The following is a 13,084-nucleotide window of genomic DNA, read 5'->3' on the forward strand; positions in this document are numbered from 1 at the left end:
AAAGTGCTAATTTTATGAAAAGTCAGTTTGTGCTGTTTTTATGAGTGCCCCCATTTACCAGGAGCTCTGATGCCCTCACAGCGCCTCCTACCTCTGGAAAATCTGTTCAGTTGTACGTTCAAGTTAAGCACTTGCACTAACACAAGTCACGGGGGATATTTAAGTCTCCCCTCCCCCCATCACTTAAGTGATATTGTCAGTCATCCAACACCGCAATCAAACAGGGCAAAAACAAATTGTAAAAGGAAAAGATAGCACAGTTTAAGGAAGAAAATGCAGTATAGAAAATGAAAATAAATGCATGAACACTGAGCCAAAGAAATCCGAAGGCCACGACTGAGTTACATGAAGCAGCTAGCTGTCAGGAACAGACTAAGAGCTTTCCAATTGAGTAGGTGTTAGCTCTCTGTCTTAGCGAACTGGAGAAAATTCCTTTACTCCCCGTATACAAGATTCTTTGAATAGTGCTTTTTAATAAAATGCCAGAGAGCCACAGAAGTAGCCTATAACTCATTAGGAACTGAAAGATCAGAGAAGCCCGATTTAGAGCCAGTTTTCATCGGTGGGTGTGACCTTGCGGGAGGCAGACTAGGAAACGTTTGTTTTGTGGGGGTTTTTTTTCCTGGCAATAAGCGAATATATTTTTCATCACCACGTCTCCGGTACTTCTGTAGTCAAATATAAAATAGAGGCCTTGAGTCCCAGCACGGTTCACCAGCCCAAAGACTTCAGCGGGTCCTCCCAACACCCCCAACCCCCGCTGGGGGTTGAGTTCCAGCTGGGGTCGAGCCTCTCAGGAGTCCTCCGGGAAACTGGAGGAAGGGAAGCAACCCGGGGATGGCCCGGGCTCCCTGTCCTCCAGGTCCTCCAGTTCGCGGGCACGCGGGCCGGGGGTCCCGTGGCCTGCGCGGGGCCGAGCGCGCCGCCTCAGCGGCGGACTTCCGCTTCCCACGCGCCGGCCCCGCGCTGCCCGCCCCCGGCCGAAGGGGTGCTCCGGTCCCGGGGGCCTTCGCCCTTTGCGCTCCCTCGCGGGAGGGCGGAGCGGAGGGCCGGCCGGCGGCCGACGTGGGTGTTAAGCGGCCGCCCTGGCAGCGGAGGCAGAGCCGAGAGCCCGCGGCGGAGCCAGAGCAGCACGCGCGGCCAACTGGCGCGGCGGTGAGCGTCAGCCCCACAACCGTCGCTCTGGGGGCGGCCGGAGGGAGCGGGGCGCGAGCGGGCCTACGTGGCCAGGCGGCGCGACCTTCCCGGGCAGCCGGTAGGCTTCTGGGGTCCGCGGCCCGCGCGCCGTGCACGTGCCCAGGTCGTTAACGGGCGCCGTGGGCCGGGACTCGCCGGAGACTCCGGGGCTCCGCGGCCTCCTTTCCGTGGAGTCAACTGCCGGGAAGGGTGTCCTCTTTGCCCCCGCGGAGTGTCATCAGGCCTCTGGGCACCGGGCCGCCCGTGCCCGGGCCGAGCGGGGGCGGTTATGAATGGGAGACTCTCGCAGGTTGTTGGGCTGGAGTCCGAGGAGGTGAAAGCCAGGACGAGAAAGTTGGAAGCAGACTCCCTCGCGGGCCCTGTGCCCCCCAGGATCCAGAGCCTCAGAGCGGGAGTGCCTGGCGGGCGTCGCAGCGCCTTGGGTCCGGCTCTAGTCCTGGGGGGAGGGCGGCCGCGCCTGCTTGAGCCTGTGCCGCAGTCTTCTCGCCCTTGGTGTTACCTGGTGGAGCAGGCGGCCTCAGAGCGTTCTCCCAGGCGAGAAACTCATTTCCCCCCGGGAACAGAAGGTGTGCGGCTGGCGATGTTGTTTATCTCTCCTGGAGTCGGACCCACGTGTGCTTGCAGGAGAGGTAAAGGGGCGCTAAAAGGATTCAGCTTTTTAACTGGCTCAAGACTGAGTTTTAACTTCTGCTGACCAGTCTTGCCTCCCCCAAGCCGAATGTATTTTTCAAGACTTCTTGAAGCTGCCTTCTTAAACCACACAATAATTTGAGTCAGTTGCTGAGTTAATCTGTTAGTTCCCATCACTGTTTTTTTAGTATCTTAATAATTCTATGAGTCGTTACTTGTGGGATTTGATGCGTTTAAGTTTGGCTTACCGGAGGGGTTAAATTCGCAGCGATGACACATAGTAGGATCTATGCCTTTCTTATAAACTCAGAAAGAAATGTTGGCACCCCAAGAATTCAACCGATGGAGAAGCTCCCCACTTGCCTCCATTTTTCCTTTAAAATGCGGGGCTCGGTGCTTGTTTTTTGCTTTTCTTTTTGGTCAGGTTGGAATACTCTGGAATTAAGTATTGCTCGGTAGGCACAGACCCAAAAGGCAAGACTTGAGTTGAGTCCCCTGACTACTTGTATGACCTTGGAAAAGCTCTTGCTTTCTGGCCTCGGTTTTCCATCTGGAAAAGGAAGAGATTGGATTAGGACCCTCATAGCCTTCTCTAGGTACAGGATGGCCACAACCTCGTCAACTATAGTTATTGATACTGCCTCTCCTGTCCTATCAATAACATAAAATCCATGTCTTGTCTGTTTCACTTAGTTGCTTTTTCAAGTCCAGTACTATGCTTTTGTGGTTGCTGGTTTTACAATCTTTTTTTTTTTTTTTTGCAAGGAAAGCAAGATTCTTGGTGTCTGATCACTCACAACAGGTGTCAAGTGGTTAAAAAAGACTTCTTAGTGGATAAAATTATTTTCCGCCCACGTTTAGGTCCACATTGGCATTCATTAATAACCCAGCTGGCCCACCAGCCTCCAAGAGGTGGCCTGAGTGGGAGCACAAAGGTCTTTAGCGTGATGAATGAAAATTGTTCTTTGTTATTGACGGATAAGTCACTTTCTTAGTTTGAAAACCACACAGAATTGGTTGCTGAATTGGTTAGCTTGATATTATGTGTTAATGAGCCACCTTTCTTTTTTTTTATAAAAAATCTGTATCTTTAAAGTCCATTTCTCTGTGATAGTTGATTTTTGTCTAACAGTAGAGGAGTAGACTCTAGTTTTCCCAAACTTTTTAAGCTCTAGCCCAACCATGCTGAAACAAGATCACTAGGAGACAGACCTGGTTATCTGAATATTTTACCGGTGCTCCAGTGATTCTTATCAAACAAATTTAGGACACAGTGTTGCTTCTCAAAATGTGATTGGTGGCCAGTCATTATCAGCCTCATCTGGGAGTTTGTAATGACTGGCAAGGTTTCTGGTCCCACCTGAGGCCTAGCACATCAGAATCTGTAGTTTAACAAGGTCCCCAGGTGTTTTGTGTACACGGTTATGGTTGAGAAGGTCTGGAGAGGCCTTTGATGACCATTACTAATGCTTGGTGCTGTGCTCTGTAGTTCTAAGAACAGCTGTCCCATGTGGCTATTTGTGATTGCCTTTATATTATGATAATTCTATTATTCACCTTTGATTCGGGGGGACCTCCAGCTTAAGGGGCCCGAGGGCTCATCCTGCTGGTGGAAGATCAGGAATTCAGACCCACGCATATGTCACTTAGCAGAACACCTAATCCATTACTTTCCAGACCTGCTGTTTTGTGACCTCCTAAGAGGGACTCAACTCAGGCTGCTGTCTGAATTTAGAACTGAGTTTAGTTGCCTGACAGTTCCACTTAGGCCTCTGAAAAACTAGTTTGATATGACTTGGGTGTCTGTGGTATTTGGCATTCACTTGTAAGATTTTCAGAACGGTTGGTTGAAATGCTCCCTATGAGTGGCTGTAACTCTGATAACTCAGGGAAGGTTTTTTTTTTTTTTTTTTTTTTTAAAGATTTTATTTATTTATTTGACAGACAGATCACAAGTAGGCAGAGAGGCAGGCAGAGAGAGAAGGGAGGAAGCAGGCTCCCTGCTGAGCAGAGAGCCCGATGCGGGGCTCGATCCCAGGACGCTGGGATCATGACCTGAGCCGAAGGCAGCGGCTTTAACCCACTGAGCCACCCAGACGCCCCTCAGGGAAGGTTTTTGACTTGTGAGTTTTTCATGGGGAGATGGTGGGCGAGTAGAAGGCAGGCCAGTTGCTAAGCTGCACTGATACCTTGACTGCCTTTTTCTTTTCTTTCTTTCTTTCTTTTTTTTTTTTTTTTTTTTTTTTTTTGCAAAAGGGAGAACTGATCTCCCAGCTCCCGGAGGTTGAGGTCCCAGTAACCAGGCAGCAGTTCTAGAGAAAGGCTGCAGAGGCTTCACTGATGGTGAGCTCTGGTCTCCTTTCAGGGATATGAGACACCCGTCATAAGCTCCGGAGAGTTGCCTTCCACAGAGACCAGCAGAGGAGTGGGCCAACATGAAGTCCAGTCCTGCCATCCAAGCTGCCATTGACCTCACAGCGGGGGCTGCAGGTAATTCCAGGGGAAACCCATCCTCTAGTCTTGGAGTACCTGCTACAAGTGGGATCCAGTGAAGGGGTGGTGAAAATATTACTTTTGTCACTCCCAGAAGCAACATGCTTTCTCTTTGGAGGGAATCCATGTATCGAAGTGTACTATCGTCTACTAAGAACAGCAGAAGGTAGAGCAGTTCCCTTACAATAAAACTTTGAGTCAGGGTGCAGGGTGGGAATGTCCTCAGTTCACAGCTGGAAAACCTCACAGCTCAGAGTTGAAGTCCTTTGTCCATTGTCACACACCTGGGATGTGCAGGTGACGTGGGATTTTACACCAAGCCTGGCAGTCTTCAGAGCCCTTGTAGTCCAGAATCATACTATGCCGTCTCTCCAGGGAAGTCCTACTTACTGTCCTTATTGCTGCCAAGGAAAGAAAGGAGGACACTCTTTGGAAATGTCTTTGGTAACTGAGGTTGATATTTGATGGTTTCTAAAGGCCTAAAAAGAAAAGAGAGGCCCTAGGATTTGCCAGGGAAGGGTGGGCTGGACAGGGGCTGAGCCCCAGGGCAGACTGTGGCCTCAAAAGGCACAGGTAAATACTCCTGGGCAGTGCTTGCAACACACACAGGCCACTCTTTAGAAATATCACCTTTACTCAGCCTGAGGGCAGTAATTGGAAGTGTGTGCGTGGTGACTTGGTTCTCTAGGTTCCTGTGTTATTTTAGCGCCAGAGGAGTGCTGGAATGCTCCTATTTCCCAAATGAGAACCCTGGTTTACCCTTGCCCCTTACACTGATTCCCTTTTTAAAAAAATTTTTTTATTTTTTTATTAACATGATGCATTATCAGCCCCAGGGGTATAGGTCTGTGAATCGCCAGGTTCTTACACTGACTCTTATAAGGGCCTCGGCCCCTGGGAGTGGAGAGGCCAGAGGGGTGAGTTGCCTGTTGTCCTCTTATCCAGTGGGACCTCCCGGGTCAACAGATCAGGTGCAGCCACAGGGCCACCCTCATCCTGCCATCATTCCCTTAACTGTGAAAAAGAAGTTACAGTTTAGAGAACAAAGTATTTTCTCCTGAACCAAAGGTCGATGGAGGTAGGCTAATTGAGAAAGGCTATAGGCAGTGCATTACAGACTGATAAGAAGTACAGGCACCAGCTCCCAGTTTAGAGACCACAGGAGTGTCCTGGCCCAGGAGGAGGGGGAACTAAGGGTGGCCTAGGTATCCACTGGCTTCTTGCCTGCTGAAGGCCTTGGGTCAGTCCCATACCAGCTGCCGCTGGTAACCCATGGTCCAGCCAATGGCCCCATGTACCACTCCCACCCCCATGCCAACCCCCAGGCCACATTGGGATGACCCTGACCGTGGGAATGGTGGACCCATTTGCCTGCCTCCGGCACCCTCTTAACAGTCCTGGGAATGCTCTGGGCTCAGTTTTTGTCTCTACCATAGGGTGGTCTTTAACCACAGGAGAGATTCTCAGCTTTTGGAACTAAATGTCTGTCAGTCAGTCTGCCAAAGACGTAGAATCTGTTGTGATAGAATTTTCTTTTTCCTGGAAAGGCATTTCTGTGTGGACAGGTATTTGGGTGCGACTTTAAAGATACAGATTGCAGTTGTATTGTTGGGAGTCTGGTGTATAAGGCATTTGGGGGGCATGCTTTTTTAAAACATTACCATGTTTTGGGCCCGTCTACGTATGGCATTTAATTCTCCTGATAACTAGTTGGGATTTCTTCCTGCCCTGGTCTCAGAGGGTCACCCCTCACTGATGTAGCATGGCCCTGCAGCATCTGACTTTGGGGGACAACAGGCTCCTTGGCAGTGCTCCATGCCAGGTGGACCTGGCAGGTGAGGGGTGAGAGGTGAGGGACTCCTTGGCTGGCAGGGGAGGCTTGTGTTAGTGACCTGAGAACTTCTACTGGGAGGTGCATGGCATGCAAACAGGAAGCCATAGCCCCACTTTGGAGGGGCGGCAGTCTCCCAGTGTGGAGCTAGGAGGGCCTGCAGAGGACTCTGGCTCTGATGCTCACTGTGTATTATAAAGGACATCCTGAGAGGCTGAGTGCATTTGCCCATGACTGTGCAGCTAGATGGTGTCCAGACAGGGCTAGGATGTTGGTTCCGTGGTTCCTTGACCGGTACTGTTGTTGTCTTTGTTTTAAAACTCCATAATGGGCAACAGCACTCCTGGGGGTGGAGGTTAATCTCAAGCCTCTGCTGCCAGCTGTCCGGATTGGGACATTGGGCCATCGTGGACTGAGGTGATCTCGTTGTAGTATACACATGTTCTTTTCCGTGTCCCTCCTTTTCTTTGAAATAGACCTCCCCCATCCAGTGGGTTTCTGGTCCAGTTTGTCTGCTATAAAATGCTGGGAAGCTGGCACTGCCTGTCTGCTAGTGTAGGAGAAATTCCAGAAATTCCAAGCAGCTAGGATGGGGGAGGATTTGAAGAAGATAGGTCATTGTATAATGTTGAAGTGAGGCAGTGTGGAGCTCAAAAGTTAAATTCCTTCATGAGGAACCTTGGTCTCCCTTTAAAATACAGTAGGTCTTTCTTTCTTTCTTTCTTTCTTTCTTTCTTTCTTTCTTTCTTTTTTTTAAATACAGTAGATTTTTGACAACTATAACCCGCTCCCTGCTTTGACTTTGTTGCTGTATGCCTTAACTAGCCTAGCTTCTCAATGTGACCTAGACCATTGACGTTTATCCTCTCGTGCCAAAATTCATGATTCTCCTGGCCATCTGGATGTCTTCTTTGGAAAAATGTCTATTCAGGTCATCTGCCCATTTTTAAATCAGAATGTTTAGGTATTTGTTGTTATTGTTGTTGTTTTTTGGTGTTGACTTACAGAAGTTCCTTATATATTTTGAATATTAACCCCTGGTCAGATGCATCATTTGCAAATATCGTCTCCTGATGCATCATTTGGAAATATCCCCTCCCATTCAGTAGGTTGTCTTTTTGTTTTGTTGATGGTTTCATTCACTATGCAGAAGCGTTTTATTTTAGTGTAGTCCCAATAGTTTGCTTTTGTTTCCCTCACTTTAGAGACCTATCTAGAAAAAGGTTGCTAGGCCAGTGCCAGAAGTTTTACTGCCTATGTTTTCGTCTAGCAGTTTTATGGTTTCAGATCCCACATTTAGGTCTTCAATCCATTTTGAGTTTATTTTTGTGTATGGTGAAAAACAGTTTCATTCTTTTGCATGTAGCTGTCCAGTTTTCCCAATACCATTTATAGAGGAGACTGTCTTTTCCACCATTGCATATGGCTGCTGCTTTTGTGGTGGAGTAATTGACCCTGTAAGTGTGGGTTTATTTCTGAAACTTTTTATTTATTTATTTTTAAAGATTTTATGTATTTATTTGACAGAGATCACAAGTAGGCCGAGAGGCAGGCAGAGAGGCAGGCTCCCCGCTGAGCAGAGAGCCCGATGCGGGGCTTGATCCCAGGACCCTGGGATCATGACCTGAGCCAAAGGCAGAGGCTTAACCCAGTGAGCCACCCCAGGTGTCCCTGAAACTTTTTTTAAGAAGATTTTATTTATTTGACAGAGAGAGAGAGAGACCACAAGCAGGGGGGAGTGGCAGGCAGAGGGAGAGGGAGAAGCAGGCTCCCCACAGAACAGAGGAAGCCTGATATGGGACTCGATCCCAGGACCCCGGGACCATAGTCTGAGCTGAAGGCAAACACCCAACCGAGACACCCAGGTGCCCAGTGTGAGTTTATTTCTGGGCCTCTATTCTGTTCTTTTGATCTATGTGTCCCTTTCTGTGGCAGTACTGTGCTGTTTTGATTACTACTGCTTTGTAGTATTTTTTTTTTTTTTTTTTTGGGAAGGAAAAGGTTTAATATAAAGATTCAAGATTCACATCAATATAAATGGTAAAGTTACCTTTCTCTTGATAAGAGCTCAACTTTTGCCTTTCTCGTTTTAATGTTTCTTGCCATATTTTTTCCTGTGTTTTTCTGTTACTTTCACCCCATCTCTTCCTGTCTATGGTCATATTGATGGATTCCCTCCCTCTCCCCAGTCGTTTACACTTGATCTTTAGCAAAAGGCCAAGAGGTGATCCTCAGTAGTTTAGAAACTATACTTCTACATAAGCTACAATGATTAAATTCATTTTAACACACTCTTTAACTTTACCAACATCTAGGTAGTATCCGTTTTCTTTTCCTATATTCCCCAAGTGCACTGTTAGCTATTCATCTTCCTGAGTAGAAATGTGGCATTTTATTTTCCTGTTTTCCTTTTTTGATGTGGGAGAAAGATAATCTACATTGTGTGTATGCGTTTATAGTCACCCTAGATCGCTAAAGTATATCCTCCAGTGATTCTTCCAAAGAGGGTATGCACGAAACAAACTGTGAATTCTTTAATATCAAAAAATGTCTTTGTTTTACCTTCAAAATAAAATGCCACTTTGGCTGGATGTAGGATTCTAGGTTTAAAGGTTTTTCCCTGCAGAAATTTTACGTTACTGCCCCATTTACTTCTAGCATCCAGAGTGTCCAGTAAGTCTGCTGTCAGTCTGACTCTTGTTCCTTTGTAGGTTCACGCTCCTCTTTCTGGAAGACTTTATGATTTTTTTTTTTTTATCCTTGGAATTCCCAGATTTCTAGGAGTCTCTTTTCATCAATCTTACCGAGTACTTGGTAAGCACTGACAGTCTCAAGACTTGAATTTTTCTTGGCACCTGGGTGGCTCAGTTGGTTAAGCAACTGCCTCTGGCTCAAGTCATGATCCTGGAGTCTTGGGATCAAGTCCCACATCCAGCTCCCTGCTCAAAGGGGGGTCTGCTTCTCCCTCTGACCCTCCCCCCTCTCATGCACTCTCTCTCTCTCATAAATAAATACAATCTTAGAAAAAAAGACTTGAATCTTTCTTTAGCTCTGGGAAGTTTTCTTCAATTATTAGTTATTTCCTCTGCTCCATTCCCTTTATTATCTTTTTCTGGAATTCCTGTCAAATGGATGTTGGAGCATCTGGATCTCTCCTCTATCTCTGGATCTTTCTTTATTATCTGTTTGGCCATTTGCATTGTAACCTTAGAACATTCTTCAAGTCGATCTTCTAGATCATTCCTCGTCTCTTCAAGTATGTTTCTTCTGCTACTCAGAGCATCTATGGAGTTCTTTATTTCCAAGACATCTGGATGATAATTTTTAATATTTCTAATCTTCTCTTTTATCTCTTTGAAGTTATTAATTCCACTTCTTCTAAAATTTTCTTCTCGTATATTATCTGTTTCTTTAGGTGTTGGCGCCTTTGTTTGCAGAGTTTTGTGTCTGTTTTCCTTCAAACTATGGTGATTCCTGATGGAGTACTCAAATTTGTACATAAATGCCTATTCTGCTTACCCGAACTTATCTCTAGTGACTTTGAGGGAGAGGCCAAACACAAGGTTAGACAGACTGTCCCAGTTCCTTGATTTATGAGCATATCTGTTTCCTCTTTTTTCTGGGGTCTTTGTTCCATCCAAGGTATCACCAATTTTCATCTGAGTCCCAAGCCACATAACTTTAGGCAATTTCTTTAAGTCCATTTGAGGCCTCTCTTTTCTCAGTCTGGAAGGCAAGTCTTAACATGTTCTACTTCAGAGTCCTCTCCTTCGTCCCACGATAGAACTACTTCCATTTCCTACCCTGAACTTTCTTCCTCCTCTGGCTCAGAATCTTCTACTTCTTTAGTTACAATAATCTCCAAGGCATCTTTGGTCATTTCCTCAACTCCATGCTTCATATTTACCACAGTATGGCATTGGAAGATTGAATCCTTTCCTCACATAATTCCAAAGCCGTCTCTTCTCCCTTCTTCCCAGCCTTCAAGCCTCCTGCCTCCCTCCTCTGCCAGCCTCCTGCCTCCCTCCTCTTCTAACTCTGAGCCGTCTTCCTCTCAAGGGTTTGTTTTTCCTTCTACTCTGAAGATCCTTCCTCCTGAGTCTCTAAGTTCTTCACCTTCTCTGGCTCAGCAACCTTTACCTCTTTAACAAATAGCTCAAGCCTTCACCAGTTTCCTCCCCAGTTCCATGTTTTGAGTTTACTAGTTTTATCTACTTTTTCTTGAATTTATATCTTCCTCCCTTTTTTTTTTTTCATTTTGTGGGAGTGTATCTTTCAGTAATTCTTTCATAAATGATTTCTGGCTGGTAAATTTTATGAGGCTTTACGTATCTGAAAAGGTCCTTCACCACCCTTAAGGCTTAAATGCTCATCTAACTGGATATAGAATTTAAATTCAAAATCACTTTCCCTTAGAATGTTGAAGACATTAACTCCATTGCTTACTAATATTCAGTGTTGCTGATGAAAAGTCTGCTGCCAATGCAGGTCTTGCTGCTTCATCTTCTCTGGAGGTTTGTAGAATATTCGCTTTATTCTTTAAATTGAGAGGGATTTTTTTTTCCCCGTCTTTGCTTTGACCAGTTCGTCCTCTGCAATGTCTCTGTTCTCTCCTGTTACTTCTGTAGGATGCTCTATCTCTGCGTCCATAAACTATTGCTTATGGTTTCTTCCCCACTTCCCATGACTTTGTGTTTTTGTGATTCATCATGGGACAATTCCTTACCTTGGTTTGTCTTGTATGCTTTAGCTTCATCTAATTTGCTAGTTACTTCTTTTCTTCTAAAAATCAAATTTTCAATATCCTCAACTATTTTAGAGTGTGCTTCTTCTATTTTCTTAATCCTGGTTTTTATGTGACTATATCTTTTATTTGTTTTATTTTATTTGTTACTCCTTTTTGGTACTAGAATTCTTTGGATTTTTCATTCTAAAATTTCCTTCAGGTCATATTTTAAAAAGAATTTTAAGTTATTTACTTGAAAAAGAGAATGAGCACGAGTGTGAGTCCAAACAGTGGGGGGAGAGGCAAAAGGGGCAGAGAGAGAGAGGGAGAAGCAGGCTCTCTGCTGAGCAGGGAGTCCGATGTAGGGTTGGATCCCAGGACCCTGAGGTTATGACCTGAGCTGAAGGCAGATGCTTAACTGAGTCACCCAGGCACCCCTCCTTCAGGTCATTTTTAAGAAATTTTCTTATCTTTTCAGCCACTAAGTCCAGATTTTCCATCAAGCCTTTAAACTTCATCATGATAACTACTGATGTGTCTCTGCATTTTCAGTCTAATACCTGAGCCATCTTCTGGTCAGTTTCTGTCAACCAAATTCTTTCCCCATGGTGATATTTTCCTATTTCTTTGTGAAAGTCTAGTAATTCCTTCCATCCTTCCTTCCTTCCTTTCTTTCAAGATTTTACTTTTAAGTAATCTTTTTATCCAATGTAGGGCTCAAACTCACAACCCTGGGATCCAGAGCTGCATGCTCTTCTGACAGCCAACCAGGCATGCCAAGTCTAGCAATTTCTGACTGTACATGAGCCATTGTTGATACGTATTCAAAACAGAAGTATTTTATTTTTCTGAAGAGTAATTTTTGTTTTTTCAGGCCCACTAAACTCTCCCAAACTAAAAAAAATCTTAAAAATATCTATATGTATCTATATACATCTATATATACATATCATCCAGTGAGGGTCTTCACCTAGAAGGAAGTTATCTGCAGAGCAGGATTTGGTCTTCAGCACAGCTGTGTCTCAGTGCCTCGACAAGAGATCCAGCCTGAGGAGACACACACACACGCATGCCCGCACGCACGCACGCACGCACGTGTGCCTAGTGCTTTGTAGTATATCTAGAAATCTGGGATTGCAATACCTCCATCTTTGTTGTTCTTTCTCAAGATTGCTTTGGCTACTCAAGAACATTTGTGCTTCCATACAAATTTTAGGATTATTTGTTCTGGTTCTTTGAAAAATGCTGGTGGTATTTTGGCAGGGATTGCATTGAATCCATTGATTTGCTTTGGGTAATATGGACGTTTTAACAATATTTGTTCTTCCAATTCATAATCATGGTACAATGTTCCATTTGTGTTGTCTTCAATCTCTTTCTCATTGCTGTATAAGTTGAAGAGAACAGGTCTTTAACCTCCTTGGTTAAGTTTATTCCTAAGTCTTTTATTCTTTTTGTTGCAATTATAAATGGGATTGTCTTCTTAATTTCTTCTTCTGCTACTTTGTTATTAGTGTAAAAGAAATGCAGCAGATTTCTGTATATTTTTGTATCCTACAAATTACTTCATTTATCAGTATTTATTTATTTGACAGAGAGAGACACGCGGCAAGAGAGGGAACACAGCAGGAGAATGGGAGGGGAAGAAGCAGGCTTCCTGCCGAGCAGGGAGCCTGATATGGGGCTCGATCCCAGGACCCTGGGGTCATGACCTGAGCCGAAGGCAGATGCTTAATGACTGAGGCACCCAGGCACCCTCTTCATTTATCAGTTCTAATAGGTTTTTGTTTTGTTTTGTTTTGTTTTGTTTTGTTTTTTTGAAGTCTTTAAAGTTTTCTTTATTTAAAGTAGACTCCATGTCCACTGTGGTGCACAATGCGGTGCTTGAATTCAGGACCATGAGAGTAAGACCTGAGCTGATATCAAGAGTTGGATGCTTAACCAGCTGAGACACCCAGGTGCCCCTAAGGTTTTCTATATGTACTATCATGTCCTGTGCAGATAGTGACTGCATGACTTCTTCCTTACCAATTTGAATGCCTTGTATTTCTCTTGGGATTGCTGTGGCTAGGACTTCTAGTACCATGTTAAATAAGTGGTGAATATGGACATCTCTGTCTTGTCTCTAATCATAGAGGGAAAACTGTCAGCTTTTCACCATTGAGTGTGATGTTAGCTGTGGGTTTATTATGCTGAGGTGTGTTCCC

The 13,084-nt window shown here is 45.2% G+C and overlaps 1 protein-coding gene across 3 annotated transcripts in view; it reads left to right on the forward strand.

The window, feature by feature from the left end:
- The first annotated feature begins 713 nt into the window (after positions 1 to 713).
- Positions 714 to 13,084, forward strand: part of LOC308339382 (mitochondrial ornithine transporter 1) — a 28,028-nt gene continuing 15,657 nt past the window's right edge. The window contains exons 1-2 of one of the 3 annotated variants that reach the window (XM_080797981.1): positions 714 to 1,155; positions 4,193 to 4,317. In XM_080797981.1, coding sequence (XP_080654107.1) covers positions 4,263 to 4,317 — 55 coding nt within the window. In that variant the 5' untranslated portion in view covers positions 714 to 1,155; positions 4,193 to 4,262. Of the gene's footprint in view, positions 1,256 to 1,397; positions 1,827 to 4,192; positions 4,318 to 13,084 lie in introns of those variants that run through there. The other 2 variants (XM_080797980.1, XM_080797982.1) reach the window with 2 other exon arrangements.

Source organism: Martes martes (genome assembly GCF_963455335.1).
Source record: "Martes martes genome assembly, chromosome: 3".
Taxonomy (NCBI): domain Eukaryota; kingdom Metazoa; phylum Chordata; class Mammalia; order Carnivora; family Mustelidae; genus Martes; species Martes martes.